Source organism: Hippocampus comes, unplaced genomic scaffold (genome assembly GCF_001891065.2).
Source record: "Hippocampus comes isolate QL1 unplaced genomic scaffold, H_comes_QL1_v1.1 scaffold17, whole genome shotgun sequence".
NCBI classification, from domain to species: domain Eukaryota; kingdom Metazoa; phylum Chordata; class Actinopteri; order Syngnathiformes; family Syngnathidae; genus Hippocampus; species Hippocampus comes.
In genome coordinates, this window is record NW_017805002.1 from 3,958,930 (window position 1) to 3,976,362 (window position 17,433).

The 17,433-nt window shown below is 42.7% G+C and overlaps 1 protein-coding gene across 1 annotated transcript in view; it reads left to right on the top strand.

Annotated features, from left to right (window-relative positions):
* Window positions 1–754: 754 nt before the first annotated feature.
* LOC109507050 (DEP domain-containing protein 7-like) overlaps window positions 755–17,433 on the top strand; it is a 38,577-nt gene continuing 21,898 nt past the window's right edge. Inside the window, exons 1-2 of the mRNA XM_019856200.1 lie at window positions 755–854; window positions 1,091–1,198. Of these exons, the coding sequence (XP_019711759.1) occupies window positions 755–854; window positions 1,091–1,198 (208 nt within the window). The remainder of the gene's footprint in view (window positions 855–1,090; window positions 1,199–17,433) is intronic.

The following is a 17,433-nucleotide window of genomic DNA, read 5'->3' on the forward strand; positions in this document are numbered from 1 at the left end:
ATTTAAGCTATGTATGTAGCATAAGTCACATGGTATTGTTGAGGCATTTTGTTTAAGTGGTGACCAAACATGGTTCCATCAGCATCCGTTTTTTTGTCATTGGCCTTCCACTTGTTAATACGTTACATGGAACACAATAAAAATAAAAATGTCAATTAACATCACAATATTTTTTTGCACTTTTGTAATCAACTGAGCTCTTAGAAAACCTTGCAAAACTTTCATACAAAATATGGCGAATGGCCAAATCGAAAAAAATGCACAAAAAAAAAAATCCACCTGCATGAATCTGTGTGTACGCATGAATTCAAGCAAATTCATTCCATACATCTCGATCAATGGCGGAAATGTTGTCGCACCGGTCCCATTCCTGGCCACGCCCCGATATAAATTACCGTGCCTGTCGGTGGGAATTATCGGCAAGCCGAAATGTGGAAAAGAGAAGGCAAGCTTGCTGGCACGCTACCACTTGAGCCAACTTCAAAATAAAAGACTACTAAGGCTATTGCGTTGGCGTCAAGGTATTATTTGGGAAGCTGAATTTATTGCAACGCTGAAAAGTCTAAGTCTTCGCCGCCGCACATAATATTAAATGAATTCAATTCAATTTTTTTTTTTTCTGCTAGCACGAATGTAAGTGCCACACCGCAAGAGGAGGATGGAATATTCCAAAAGTGGAGTACTGTACAGTATTTTCCTCAAAGACCTTAAAAATCCTACAGGCTTGTATGAAATGTTTGGATTGGAAGCCTAAATGAGTTTGCTTTTGCAAGAACTTGAGCCGCTATTTAAGGCCCTCCTGGAAGAAGACGAAGACGACCAAGAAGAAGAAGATAATGTGCTGCCAGAACAGTGTGAGCTCATCACTGAATCAGCACAGTGCTCAGCTATCATAAACATTTCATTAGGCCCAAACATTGTTGTTTTTGGAGACGACCAGCTCCCATGTTCTCCTTTTCCGCTTCTCACACATAACCTTGTTCTTTTTCCACCTTGGTTTTTTTTTTTTGTTTTGTTTTGTTTTGTTTTTTTTTTACTTTTTGCTTCGATCCTCTCGAGATCTCTTCCTCCTTCTCTCCCTCCTCCTCAGGTCAGGGATGTCGCCCCTTCCAGACGCGGATAAAAGTGTCTGTGGGAGTCAAAGAGTGGAAGTCTGGGAAGGCGTCCTGGGTCAGCCAAGCACAGCAGATGTTCAGCTGTAGCTTTTTAGATATCAGTCTTTTTTTCTTTTTTTTTGTCTTACCTCCCCCTGCTCCTCTCTGTTTAAACAAGAGCACACATACGAAGAGAGTGTTGAGTTATGAAGCAACTTTTAGGAATGATTATGGCACAGACTGCCTCACACCAGGATGTGGGCATGTGGTCAGATTTCTAAGCTCTCAAAGTCAGAACATTTACAATCGTTACTGTCCACGTTTTCCACGAGCCAGGCTGTAGCTCACGAAGACACTATGGCTTCATAACTCAAAGCGCCACTGTAGTAGTATATTATAATTATTACCATTATACTTTGACCACCTTTGTTTATTTTTTTATTTAGGTTTTTTTTTTTTTTTAATGAAAAACATTCTCGTTATTTCCTCTCTGTTTTTAGTTTATGTGATTCTTTTTTTTTTTTTTTTTTATCAGGAGACCTGCAAAAGCAAAACTACTTTATTTGTTTGTTTGTTTGAATGTCATTTTTATTTGTATTTCAATTTCAATCCCAAGTGCCTGGTGGTCCAGTGTTTAGCGCGTCGACCTCACAGTGCAGAAGTCGTGGGTTCGATCCCGGGTCCGGCCTTTCTGTGTGGAGTTTGCATGTTCTCCCCGCGCCTGCGTGGGTTTTCTCTGGGTACTCCGGTTTCCTCCCACATTCCAAAAACATGCATGGCAGGCTCAATGAGCACTCCAAATTGTCTCTGTGTGCCCTGCGATTGGCTGGCAATTGGTTCAGGGTGTCCCCGCCTACTGCCTGAAGACGGTTGGGATAGGCTACAGCATACCCCGTGACCCTTGTGAGGATAAAGCGGATCAGAAAATGGGTGGGTGGATGAATTTCAATCAATTTGGGGAGGGGGCATTTGAACACTGCTGTATATAATGTGATTTATATTAATGGTTAAATATGGGGCTTCTGAATAGTTTATAATTGGGACTCATGCTCAGTGGCGATCACGCTGCTCCAAAAATAGCGCAAATCAAGCCTTTTACTTTGGTACACTATTCAACGAAAGTTAATAAAATTAATCATAACATATCAGGTATGAACAATTCGAGGAACAACAGTCCAATCCAATTAGTACAAGTAAGACTCTTTGAAAAATTAGAGCTCACAAATCACTTTTAATGGTTTTTGTGTGGAAAAAGATTCGATTTAAGCTCTTTTACGGAAACTGTATCGCACTCAATATCAGCGTGCGTCTGTTCAGGCCGACCGAAATGCTTGGAAACAAATTGTTGGTGACTTCAAGCTATTGGCTGCATCGAGGGAAGATTCTGTGTGAAGATAAGCATCCAAAGATTCCACCCCCTCGCCTGCCCGCAGCAAAATGAAGCGAATGGAAATGATTATGTGTGATTGAAAGGTTTGGCTGCTCCTTGTCTTTCTGTCTATGCGCTGCGCTCAAACGGCACATTCCAATGATGATAAAAGGCATTTGGCCTCCATCATACCAAAAAGAGGTTCTGCAATCCAAATGAATATATGAATACGCCCACAAGATGCATTATTCATTTTTTTTCCCTTTTTAATCTTTGTGTTCAAGATTCCCGTCCAACGCTGATAATGTCTAATCACTCGGCCAAGACCTGTCGTCTGCTTGGCTCCTGACCTTCGGGAACCTTCCCCTCCCTTTTCTTCTGCGACTTCTACTCTTGCACTTTCATCTGTCTTCTATCACCAGCACCAGACGGCGGATGCCACAGACGGGCAGGTTAGTGTCGCCAACAATTAGTCTGCTCCGGACATGACAAGACAAAATATGTTTGAGGGTTGCACATAGGTCTAATACAGCAACGTGGTTCATATTTGCTATCAGACAGATAAAATCACTTGGACAAGTTCTTCTTTGAAGGAACCCTCGAATAAAGACCCTGAAATGGCCACCTCAAACGAACATGTCAGGCTTCATGTGTCTTTCTGAGAATGGCTTCTTGAACTTTTTTTTTTCTTTTTTTTTGTGGGTCTACACATGACCACCAAATTCCATGTTGTGAGTTCTACAATTTTGTGTTTTATGGCAAGTCATCAAAATTGGAAGCCATGTTCCACCCACAATGACAAAAACTCGTATTCTTCGAAAACTACAATTTTCTGGCTGTTCTGAATATGTGGTTCAAATTGCGAAAAAAAAAAAAATGGCCACTTTAGAACGAGATGGCAGACTTCCTGTGTTTTTTCAGGCATGGCTTAGTGAGACTGTTTGTGGTACTGCTTGGGATAGACATATCTACCAAATGTCATTTTGCAAAGTGAAATTGGCCATGGGGGCTCAAGGCTAGAAATAATAGTTTTTCTTTGAGCAGCAATTTTGCTCATCAATTATTTCATTTTAGGAGCAATTTTTTGCAGGTTAATCCATCGGAGGATGTAGCTGCCAAAACTAATGTGAATTGCACAACACATCATCACTTCAAACGTACGTCGCTGCAATATGCTTCAGTTTGGCACAAATGCAGGCTCTAATCCACTGGTGTCCAAGTCAAGGCACGGGGGCCAGATCCAGCCGGCCACATCATTTTATGTGGCCCGCGAAAACAAATCATCTGTCAACTTCCATGACCCTTGCTTAAATCTATACAAAAATCTCAAATTGCCATATATAATAAATAACTGTGAGATTTTGCAATAACTTTGTTGAGTAACTAATAAATAACTTTAATAACAATAACTTCGGCTTACACTCACTTGAACAAATACTTGACTGATTTCAAAACGAGCGAGGCATGTTATTTTTTTTGTGTACAAGTAATAACACGATGTGATGATTAAGCATTTTTTTCTCTTTCACTGTCGTAACGACCCTCCGAGAGAAGACATAATTCCAAAGTGGCCCGTGACAACAATGAGTTTGACACCCCTGCTCTAATCCTAACCTAGGCACTCTTCCCCGATCGGTTATGAGGGATAATTAGAGAGCTGATGATATTTTTTCTAAAATATTTGGAACAATGACGACAAGTTATGGACGAAACGAGTTAGCGTCCAGGGATTTGCATAACATTTGGCAGCTCTGTTTTTTACGACACAAAAGGCCATTTGCATTTTTGCATTTCAATGCATTTGGTTGAGGTCTTTTATAGTGAATCCTCCTTTGCAGCCACACTTTGCTATTACGCAATGACAAAAACTATAAATGTTCACTAGTTAGCGTTGGCCATCCGGCTCAAATTTGGTAGCGATTGGACAAAATCTCCAAGTTCATCCAGAGTATGAAGGAAAGAGAGGCAAGAGACCCGAAATTGCTGCTTCAAACTGAAATGACAGACTTTGTGTCTTTTCGGACATGGCTTCCTGAGACTTTCTCGTGATAGACAACGGCACAGTGGTCGACTGGTTAGCATGTCCGCCTCACAGAGCAGAGGTCCGGGGTTCAGATCCAGCCTTGGCCTTCCTATGTGGAGTTTGCAGGTTCTCCCCGTGACTGTGTGGGTTTTCTCCAGGTCCTCTGGTTTCCTCCCATACTCCAAAACATGCATGACTGGAACACTCTAAATTGTCCCTAGTGTGCGCGTAGATGCTTGATTGTCTCTGTGTGCCCTGCGATTGGGACAGCTGGGACAGGCTGCAGCAAGCCCGCGACCCTCGTGAGGATAAGCGGATTAGAAAATGGATGGATGAATCATGATAGACATGCCCACCAAATTTGGCAACTCATTAAAATGTTTCTTTCCGTTGTTTTAATCCATCTGGCTAGCATACATTATTTAAATTGGATAGCAATCGAACAAGATTTCTCGATACGTTAATTGTTGAAGGACGCCTCTAAGGCCAAAATGACACTAAAATATTCTTGCTATAATATTCCTTCGTTCTCCCCCGAATAAAAAAAGCCTAAAGTGTCTTATTACAGAAGAGATGACAAATGGAGCAAATGAAACAATTCCTTGAATTTTACGTCAAAATGGGAGATGATTGAGATCTGAATTGCTTCACTCGGAATTTGCGAATTTATCTAATGCACAAGTCAGGCGCAAGGTGCTGAAACAGCATGAAAATCGATCACAGTGAGCGCCTGACCTCGGAGAACAAGTCTGAATTATGAAAGTGCATGCCTGCATGTGTGCGAGTTAGTCGCGGGGGCAGACACAGGGCAGAGGGGATTATGGGGGCCAGCCCCGGATAACACAGGTGGCTCAGGATCTGACTCAGTTCTTGAATCCTGCTCCTCCCAACAGCGCTTCTACACACAAACACACACAAGCGCACACATACACAAAGAGGGGTGGGCGGATGCTTACTGGGGAGCTCCGGGATGAGGGAAATCTTCCATATCACATTCCTCAGTTGACCACGATTCATCTTCAATTTCCAGTGTTGCCGTTAAGAGCCATTCGGACTCTCTGTTGATGCTCGTGGCAGGGGGCTTGACTTTTATGGATGGTCTTTTTTAACCACTTGTGTCCAGCAGGGAACCCCCACCTCTAACTTCAGAGGGGTGGGGGGTACATGATACAAAGTGCACATCCATCACGGCTCAGCGGCATGCATTCATTATGTTGAAAGTGGAGGAGGAGGTCAGGATTAAGGAAGTGGGCCAGAGTGCTTCGGGGTCAAGGTTTGTCTCGAGCCGGCGAGGTTGGTTCAAGATGAGGAGATTTTTGTGGGATTTTATTTTATTTATTATTATTATTTTTTAAAGGAGTGTACCGGTAGTCATGGTAGTGGGTTAAGACTCCCTGGAAGTAGTCCAGATATGTCTGCATTATTAAAAGAGGATTTTGAGACGCAAGCTTTCAGTGGATTACGGCCAAAGGAATTTGAATGAACAAAGCAACATACAGAAGCTAATAAACACGAAGCTGCTAATACCGGAGGGGGTGGGGGGGGGCATGGTGACCTCGTGAATAGCACAGTGTGCTACACAACATGGTTCTGAGGTTCTGTGTTGGAAAGTACATGTGTTTGCGTGGGTTTCCTCCAGAAACTCCGGCTTCCTCCCACCTTCCCGGATCTCTACACTGATTTTCAATAAAACAATATTTACAAATAATATCTAAGTTAAAAAGTATCTTAAAATAAAGTAGCTGAATGTGTGGAACCCCACACCGCTCAACTGTCAAATGTAGAGCTGTAACGATTAATCGATTTATCGACAACGCATCAATTATCAAATCAATTATTTTAAGAATTGATTAATCGTTCAGTTTGTTTAATTTATATTGTCCAAATCCTCTGAATTTCAGCAAACATTCTCAGATTTCTGCAGTCCTCCATGAGAGCAGACTCATTATAGTCTTGAAAAAAATAACAAGATTTGCAACCATCTGCTATTACTTTGGAAAACAACCATCAACATTTTTGCCAAACCAAAACTGAAGCTTAATTCATTAATATTTGTGCATTTTATGCACTGTCAATTTCAAATAATGTCAGTTTTTTGAAAATAAGGATGGATTTTTATTTATTTTTTTGCTTATTCATCAAATAATTCACACAATAATCGACAGATGAATCAATTAATACACTAGTAGAATGTCAATCAAATACCACTGCTACATATTGAAAAAAACGCTGCATCATCTAAGAAGCTTTTAAATGCTTCCGTACATTGCAGCTACAAAATGACACCATCTTAAGGCCTCCGGTGGCTGGGATACAGAATATCCAATTGGGTTTTCGCAGGGCTTTTTCCTCCAACCCTGAGCCCCTGTGCACACGCTGGCTGACCTTTTCCTCCTTCTCACTCTTCTGCTTTTCTCTCTCGGTTGTGCGTGCACTCATGCTTGACTATGAGGCGCTCTAAAGCGTTTAGGCCAATGAACTATCTGGAGGGAAGATGCATTTTCGGGGTGTAGGAATAGCTAACTAGCAAATAGCATGATACAAGTGCTGATGCAAATGAAGTCACTCATTTCTTGGCCATTTTAACCACGAAAACTTAAACGGCGATAAAAAGTTACATATGGGAATGGGATTTCTCCAAGTAGTTCGCAGTTCTTTTCATATTTTCAGTCGTTTCCTTCAAACCTATGTCATGTATTTCGAAACAAGTCTAGAAATTCCCTTCATAGGGTGTTGAAATAAAAAGGTAGGCATTTATTTGAGGAATGTGTTTATTCATAAGCCGCATTTGAACCTTTTCAAGAATTCCCGTGTTTGATGTGCGCTCCATGTGAGCTCTGGAAAACACGCCTCATCTGCTTTCTTTGGTGATCCCTCTGTGTGATATGTGTGTGTGTGTGTGTGTGTGTGTGTGTGTGTGTGCGTGTGTGTGTGTGTGTGTGTGTGTGTGTGTGTGTGCGCGCGCGCACACACTAATTTGAAGTTCGACATGCTGGTGCCAACAAAATAAACGAGGGGGGATTTTGTGCTTCAGGAGGTCAGGGGAACAACGTGTCATTTACTGACGGGGAAGAATTCGTTTCAAAGGTCATCATCTCAACATGTAACTAAACTCTGGGGACGAAGTACTTTATTTTAAAGGTGCAAAGGCAGGAGCCGACGCAGTGCCATCAACCCATTCATTCCATTTTCCAAAAATGAGAAGAAGGAGGGTGTGGGGGTTCTGAGGTAACAGGATCCCACAAGGCAAGTCATTCTCTTGAAGGATCACTAAATTTGGGTAATTTAATTCTTGCATGCCTCCCCGTCCCATATCGTGGCTGCGTGTCTCCGGGGGACAACAGACAGGCGAAATAATATCTGGCGGCGGCCCGTACAGTAGATAAATCCTACAGAGGCCGCAGTTCTAAATGCCCAAGGACTTTGTAAGACTCCACAGATGGGGAATTATGGCTATGCTCTCGGGCCTTCATAAATGAAGCATCATAAAATGTTGAAAAGGAATGAGGAACAACAGTGGACAGTGGGGGGGCTGGAAGTGACCTGAAACTGTTCAACCGCTTCAAAAAGAAAAACATTTGAGTAGAAGTCCTCTGTGAATTTCGTAAGACAGTAAGTAGCATTGTGGGTTATATTGCAAAAAGAAACCGAGATAAATCATTCCTACAAAAGTGAAAAATGGTGGAATCCTGAATTTTTGCCCATGCATAGGAATTCAGTGAACCCCGATTTATTGCAGGCGATACGTTCCAGACCACATTTGTACTGCTCCTACGTGCTCTAAACTCAATTCAACTTGAAAGTGTTCCTACCACATAATTTCATTCGACAAACATTAACGCCATCGAATGGCTAATAGAAATTAGCCTATTTGTTAGATTAATAATAAACCTTCAGACAACTGCTCCTCGAACACAAACAGAGCATTCAACAATTTTAATCTTGGAAATATACCATGCTGCCCATTGTGAACAATTACAATTATTGTTGTGGACTAAAATTGGGGACCTTCTCTACCTCTTCTTCTTGCTGTCGGTGAGGCTGCATGTCTTTCAGTAGACCACAGTACTTTCCAGCATGCTGTTGCAAAATGTGGTGCAACACTGAAGGCACGATCCTATGGTCTTGCCTGTGCTTTTATTATTTTAAATAATAAAAGGAAACCAATAATTTCAGAAACAACTTTACATTCATTTACTGTAATTATATTTACATTTTAAAGTTCAATTTAGTTATGAGTACAAAAATCAAACATGAATCATTCAGTTTCATTATTTATTTGAAAATAACATTTCATTATGATTAAAATTGGCTATTTTATACATTTTTACATCCACGTTTGTAACTTTCTTTTAACCTAATGTAGAGTGTTCCATAAAATGAATAGACATTTGAAAATATGTACCCTATGAGTGGTCGGCGACCTTGCAGAGAGATATTTTTCATTTTAATCCAGATTTTTACAAAAATTTTGTTCTTTTCCATGAAAATCGGGTGTACTAACTACTCAGCAGTGTTAAAAACAGTATCCTTCAACTTTACATATGTCTTGGATTTCCATGGCAAAGCAAAAAAAAAAAAAGAAAAAAATCTCAAATTCAAAGCATGTGGAGGTCCATGCAGGTTTGTTTTGACTGAAAAAACAAATGTCCCCTCTGCCTCAAACACCACACACTGTGGCTTCTGCTTCACTTTGAAGGGTGCGTCGGTAAGAGCGTGACCCCCTTTGATCCCTCCTCCACCCGCACCTGCAGGTCTTTCTCTTAAGTTGGTGCACCTGTCCAACAACTATGACACTGGACATAATGTCTACACACATTCTGCTCCTTATCCACACATCGCATGCTGAAATGTAAAACACACACCTACTTAGGATATTTTGCAAAACACCCACATACTTACTTAGGATGTTTTGCCAAAAGGTCTTGGTTTGAATCACTGGGCACGGATTTTCGATAACCATTCAGACCTCCATGGACAGTTTAGAACAGGGGTGTCAAACTCATTTCACATGGTGGGCCAAATACGGCCTCGGTAGATGTCAAGTGGGCCGGACCATTAAAATGATACCATACTTTGCTATAAATAACAAAAACAATATGTCTTCCCTTTGTTTTGGTATAAAGAAGCACAAGAACATGAGGAAAATGTTGAAATTTAATGAACATGTCTTTTACAATACATTTCAGGAAGCACCTTACATTTCCTTCGACAAATGTGCAATTTACTTTTGTCATTCACAAATATGCATTGCAACTGATCCCACTGATTGTACAAACTTTAACAAGTAATTGGTATTGAAAAATATAGTAATGCACTTTAAGATCAAACGAGATTCATAAAGAAAGGAAGTTTTAAACCATTTATGCGTGCATATAAAATCTAAATGTAATCCCTGCCTACACCTTACAAACTAAGGAGAGTGCTATTAAATGTGTAAATGTGAGAGTGCTATTGATAGCGTCTGCTGTCATGGGTCTGTCTCAGTGACGGACTGAGGCTGCTGTTGTCTTCTTCTCTGATCAAAACAGTGTCCCTTTGCGGATACTCAATGAATTGCACCTTATTAAAAATATTAATTCTGTGTCTTTTATGCATTTTTTTCACTTTTAAATTATCCTGCGGGCCTGATTGAACCTCCTCCGGGCCGTATGTTTGACACCCCTGGTTTAGAACATAAAGTGAACCTAATATGCATATTCTTGGAATATAGGAGCAAGAAAAACAAGGTGGTTGTGAGACAACACGGGTGGGCGGGATGGGCAAACGTGACAGGCCGTGATTGCCGTGGATGCCCAGCGAGAAATATTCGGCAACCAGTTTGTCTTGGTTGTTTCGTCTGCCCCCTCTCGATAGCCCCTCCCCTCCCACATGTACAAATTTTTGAGTCATTGTTGTATACATCTCCTATACATGTGGCTTTCGCAGAGGTTTTTCCAATCCCATACTTTTTTTCCCTTCCCCCTTCCTTCTGTTTTTCTTTTTCCTTTGAAGAAAATCGGGGCATCGTTTGGCAACTCGTCAGTTTGGCTTCTCCGGTCCATCCCCTTCTGCTGGCATGTTGCTTGCAAAGTGTAATATACTTCATCTTGCTAGTTACTTTCATTTGAAAGTAACTAGCAAGATGAAGTACTGTATATGTGTAAGTCTCTTTTTGTAAGTTGCTTTTTAGTTACTTTTTAAAATGGGGATTCATTCATTTAATAATAGGGCGGCCCGGTAGTTGAGTGGTTAGCATGTTGACTTCACAGTGCAGAGATACCGGGTTCGATTCCAGCTCTGGCCTTCCTGTGTCGAGTTTGCATGTTCTCCCCGTGCTTGCGTGGATTTTCTCCGGGTCCTTCGGTTTCCTCCCGCATACCAAAAACATGCATTGCAGGCTGATTGAACACTCCAAATTGTCCCGAGGTGTGAGCGTGGGCGCGAATGGTTGTTCGTTTCTGTGTGCCCTGCGATTGGCTGGCAACCGATTCAGGGTCTCCCCCACCTACTGCCCAAGACAGATGGGATAGGCTCCAGCGACCCTAGGGAGGATCAAACGGTTCGGAAAATGAATGAATGAATAATTTAATAATATTTTTGACATTTGAAAAGTAAAATACAAAATTTGCAAACGTAGCTCGTAAAGTTAACTTGTAACGAGTATCAAGTGGGAGATCACTGTCTTTTAGATAGAGAGAGCGACAGATAGATAGACGGATCGATAGAAATCTTAGATGACTTTGTTACTGCCAAAATATAACAGTAATATAGTAACGCGTTACTCCCAACAGGGTCTCTTGGTCATTGTTTTTTATCTTCTGGGTGACTTTTAACTGTGAATTGAATTTCATGCACGTGGAGTGACAATAAATTTGACTCCATTCCAGATGAGAAACGAAGTTTGCCGAAAAACTGTGAGAAATGGAAACATGGAATACTTTACCACAGTCAATGACCAAATTGACACGGAAATCACAATTCAAAAGAAACGTCTGGGAAAGTAACATTGGGATGTTGTTTATAAAATGATGTGATCATGGATTATAGTGTTTAATACTTGCTTTTGCTTTTTATTCCAAATATATTTTCTTTTTTTAATGGACACAGTTTTTGTATTTTCTTTTGAAATGAATGCTCTTAAATGTATGTACTGTACTATTGTTTTAACAGGAACAGAGGAAGACTAGCAGTGCCTAAGGGCACAGCTAATGGGGATCCTAACAAATAAACAAAACTCTACTAAACATGACAGTACATTACAGGGCATATCATAATTTGGCAGCAGTGAGTCGTGCAATGGCAAACCTTTGCATTCCCCGGCATTTCACACTCACCGCCTACACACACACACACACACACACACACACACAAAAAAAAGATTTTTGGTTGCACATGATTAATATGTGTCAAAGGAGCACATGTCATTGTTTGTTTTTGTGGACAACACATTTTCGTCAGATGCAACCGATGTATATGAAGTCAAGCCAAAGGATTTTTTTTTTTGTTTGTTTCTCAGTGTACCACTCTTCTAATGCAAAGCCGTGTATTGTAATTTACCTATAGTGCCCATTTGAAAGGCTTAATGTTGAAAAATGATGTCAAGGAGAGTGAAAGGGAGAGAGAGAGAGCACATGAGTGAGCACACGTTAACACGCACAGTGCTGACGTCGACTCTGGAGCCACACCTGACAGGAGAGCTTCATTCTCCTCTGCCGGGGCCACAAACATGCTCCAAAGCTGCCCGCCGTCCATGTTTCATCGGTAGAAAGCCTTGACAGAATGTGAGAACATGAGCCGCCCTTCAAATGATCATGGGCCGGGAGGGAACATACTGGCATCTGCGTGAGACCGCAGGCTGAAACGTAGTGCGCCTTTGAGCCTGCGGGACTCAACAGACATTTCCCCTCACGGCCCATCAAGGATAGCGTGATAGACCGTGAGAAAACTTGAATACAGAGAGGGGAAAAAAACTGGCCAAATTCCACGCCGCACTACATTTTGGGAAACGACGCTACCGTTGCCGCAGGGAACGCAAGATAAACTTAATCAAAGGATGTTAAGCACCTCTGAATTTTTTTATCGTTTTTTAATCTGAGTGCGCATGCTAGCTTGTCTATATGTGCTTTGTGATTGGCTGGTGACCATTCCGGGGTCGATCCTACTTCTCCCTCCGAGTCAGTTGGGATAGGCTCCCCTCAGTCCTACAGGATGAGATGAAAATAGCGCATGGAACATTTGATGGTGAGCCTGACGAGTCACATCTGGTCGCAGAAACTTGGGGTTGCGGCTTTGTGGAGAGGAGGGGAACGGGCTCGTTGAGGTGAGAGGCAGAGGCCCCTTATTGACATAGCTGCCATCTTGGCTCTTCTTTGCATTTCGCCAATAAATCCCATTCCGCCCTCCCCCGAACCCCCGCCAACATTCGCTGCTGCTTTCGAGCACGAGCCAGATGATGAAGCTCCTGCATTTCAAGGGAACACTTGAACAAACATACACATATACCCATACACACACACACACACACACACACACACACACACACGGACACTTGTTCCACACTTACACACAGAACACACACATGCACGCAGACTTTCTCCAAACATGCTCACACATTCTCCAAACACACCCGAATAAACAGTGGTTGCTGTCATCTGCCGTTTGGATCTTTAATTCCATGACCCCCCTTTCACGTCCTTAAAGCTGCTCTAAAGTGATTTTACTCATCCTCCTGCTCTCAAGTGGGGGCGAGGAGGACCACACCCGGTCTTCCTAAATGAGGTCATGTCATGTTGCGTTTTGGGTTATTTACGAGGGAGCGTTGCGTCCCGGCAAGTAGCCCCGTGTGGCTCGTGATTACAAGCGCTTGCACTCCAACGTGTGTTGCGATAACTCCGGTCTTCCCGATTTATTCCCGGCAACAGGCCTTCTCCCCTTCCGCCCGATCAGACGCCGTGTCATGAATCAAACACACCTCCAGAATTTCAAGTGACCCGGGTCAGCTACCATTGCGTCTCATATCCTCCGTTTTATTATAGCGCTGTAGTAAAATATGTGAACACGAGAGGGATTTCGTTTCTGGACTCATGACTTGTCACATTGGACCAGGGGTCTTGCCTCGGCCTTCTGGTCCCACCATTGGAGATTAGTTCAAGACAGCAAAGTGAGAGTTGATGCGGACCACAGAGTGACCCTCACGGTGGTCTGCTGGGAAGCTTCACGTGGAGCCTTCTAGTCTCAAGAAACAATAACACAAGCGTTTGCTAAAAGGACACCTTTTTCTTTTTATGTATGTCATGTAAAATGTTCCCGTTTCCACAAAAGAAGAGCTGTTATTTTGTATTTGCTTCCCTGACTGTCACAAATAACAAGTCAATCACCCTATGTACCGAAACCTGATTTTTGATTCTCTCAACCGATTATGACATATATGTTTTAACTTTGAGCGGCCCAGTGGTCCAGTGGTTAGCGCGTCTACCTCACAGTGCAGAGGTACCGGTTTTAATTCCAGCTCCGGCCTCCCTGTGTGGAGTTTGCATGTTCTCCCCGGGCCTGCGTGGGTGTTCTCCGGGTACTCCGATTTCACCCCACATTTCAAAAACATGCATGGCAGGCTGATTGAACACTCAAAAATTGTCCGTAGGTGTGAATGTGAGCGCCGATGGTTGTTCGTCTCTGTGTGCCCTGCGATTGGCTGGCAACCGGTTCAGGGTGTCCCCCGCCTACTGCCCCAAGACAGCTGGGATGGGCTCCAGCACCCCCCGCGACCCTTATGAGGATAAGAGGATCGGAAAATGAATGAATGTTTTAACTTTCAAGCATTATACTGTAAGAATTAAAATGCACAACACAAAACGTATCCCCGTAGCAGTTATGACTGATATTTTTGTACAGGCACTCACTTTTTAGTCAGTTACTCTGACTGACTGCTTTTCACCCGACCACGGTTCTCTTCAACTTGCCACAACATGTTTTCTCCTATTGAAAGTGGAAAGAAGCGAATGCGTTAACAGAGAACAAGCACAGCACGCTTTGTGCAAAGAGCAGCAAATCCCTCCAAAGAGACTCCCTTATCGCTCTAACTCAAATATGTCAGAACAAATAGCTGCCGTAGCTTCACAGTGGCACGTTTGCGCCATTTCAAAAGAGATTCACTGAGTCAACATTGGACAACAAAACCATGTCGGCCAGGAGACCGTTTCTCAGTTTGCAAAACATGAGTCCATATATTTTCAAAAGTGGTTGTCCTCATTCAAGCCCATCTATGATTTTGGACCAGAGAAGCAGGGTAAACCCTGGACAGAAAATGGATGAATGGATGTATGTGATGATGATGGAGTGTTCTCAAAGTATGCGCCCTCACTATCCCAGGATTCCTCTCTAACATGCACATTAATCGATTATTGATCAGACGATCAACGTGCACCAACTGTTATATATTTACATCAAAATGAGGGCAGGTGGATGTCCGGATGCTATAAAAATATTTTTATAATTTGCTCAATTGGTTTCTACAATGATTCAGGCTATCAGAATGTGCAAAAGTGGCATCCCGTCTCCACTTTTTTTTTCGCGTTTCGACGAGCGTTGATGAGAGAGATATATGCGCAAGTGGTGACACAAGAGTGCGTGGAAGTCTTTTGTGTATGAATGTCAGGTGGCTTGGTGGTGCTGTGATGTAACTCCACCATGTCCATGCGCACGCGTAACACCTCCCTTTGTCTCTGATCTGCATTCTACGTCAATGGTTTGTGCCACGAAAACCAAAATGATGGCTACTAGCAAAAAACTTAGTCAATGAACAGAGTCTGTAAAATTGTTGGAAGGACCCGAGTTGGGTTATTAAAGCAACCAGAGCAGTTTGAAGGGTTAATGGATAGTCAGGCCTGTTTCTTTACTTCTCTGTCCTAGCACATGTATGTGACATAAATGCGTACGCGACTTGAGCACACCTGAGCGGAGATTTGAGTTTTGGGCCCAGTATATGGGAACACAATGGCGGAGCATATTCATCTTTTACAAATCCTTTTGTATTCAAGCCCCCAAATCACTGTCACCGTCTCAACAAACGGCAGTTCTGATATTTTGGGTTGTTTACTCGCGAGTGAGCTCATATAAACGACCTTCAGAGGGACTGTCCCAAGCTGGTGTCATATTTGTGAATGAAATCAGGTGACGTCCACAACACACATCCAGGAAGCGCCAAATCTGTCTGCCTGTGCCTCGATCAAATACACCAATATTGCATTAAATGCTGATGCAAGCGTTTCTACGCCAAGTGCAGACAACTTTCTGTTTCGAAATTGTCGGACGACTTGAGGGTGAAGCAAGACCATGCGCGAGCCACCCAGGCGGGTGCAACACGACACCAAACAGGGTAGACTAGACTTGTGCTGGCACTAAAATTAGGTTATGCCCGTTTTTATGCCGAGTGTGCTAGGGCGAGCTACCAGAATAGGGCCCAATGTGGTTACACAAGTGTGCACAATCTTTTTTTAGGAATATGGGTGTGATCAGTTAACCAGTCGCATTCAAACTCATGTTGAATGTGTGCCGCCATCTCAACTGCCTCTGATTACTATTCAGATGTTATAGCACCGGCGCTACAGAAATGGATGTGAGTTGTTTTGGAGTCATTTTTGGATTTATCAAAAGGGTCAAACAGAGGCATTGAGGGATTACCACCTATTGTAATCTACATCTCCTCATCAGCACACTGAGGGGAAAACAGATCCAAAACAAGGCACGTCAGACCTCACCTGGTCGCAAAACAAAACGGTTCCGGCTGACTGACGCAGCAACGCGCTCTGCATTGTGGTCCTTTGACCAAAAGGATAACGTCTGAACTATAGGAGACATTTCCTGCCTCTTGCAGATAAGACGCTGAGATGTGAATATGTCATGATTAAAGCATGACCGCCTATCTGCAGCTGCCTCAGTTTGCGCGCACGTGTGTGTGTGCGCGCGCGCATGTGTGCACGTGTGCATGTGCCTGCGTGTCCATATGTGGTGTTTATCTTGTATACATGGCAAAGACAGCTTTGCAGAGGAAACCAGAAAAGGTGGCAGGAACAACATGAACAAAACTAATGAAGATGTGTGTGTGTGTGTGCGTGTGTGTGTGTGTGCGTGTGTATGTGTGTGTGTGTGTGTGTGTGTGTGTGTGTGTGTGTGTAACGATGTGTGCTAACGTTTTTGTGATTGTGTGCACATGTTTAGTGAGTTTTTGTGTTTGTGTGTATATCTGAATTTATATACAGTATATTTTAGTGTCTTTTGTGTGTCTTTTTGTATTTGTATGTTTGTATGTGTTTGTGTGTTTTTGTGTGTGTCTGTGTCTATATAAGTTTTTGTGGGTTTTTCAGTGTGACAGTGATGTATGTGTGTGTGTGTGTGTGTGTGTGTGTGTGTGTGTGTGTGTGTGTGTGTGTGTGTGTCTACAAGTATGTACTTTGGGTTTCTGTGTGTTTCGTGTATTAATGTGTATGGGTACCTGAGTTCGTGTGTGAGTGAGTGTGTATTTTTGTGCATGTGTTTGTGTGTACTTGTACCTGTGTTTGCACATGTGTATAATGTGTGTGTTTCTGTGTAAACATGTTTTTTTTTGCGTGTAACTGTATGCGTGTGCCAATGTGTGTATGAGTACATTCATGTGATTATCCCAGTGAATTGATGTGTCGGAAATGAGCCCAAGCAAACACGAGCCACACTCAAACAACCACGTGCACACACACACGCACGCACACACACACACACACACACGCACACACACACTAAGGCCACCATGGTCGTTGGCCACGCTAAGGTATTAGTTACTTGTCGGGGGGATTTATTTGATTATAAAATAGTGCGGGCTGTGGAGTGTATGATTTTCCTATGCCAGCTATTTCTGTGCCAGCCTTGTAAGGTGTGTGTTTGTGTGTGTGTGTGTGTGTGTGTGTGTGTGTGTGTGTGTGCGTGCGTGCGTG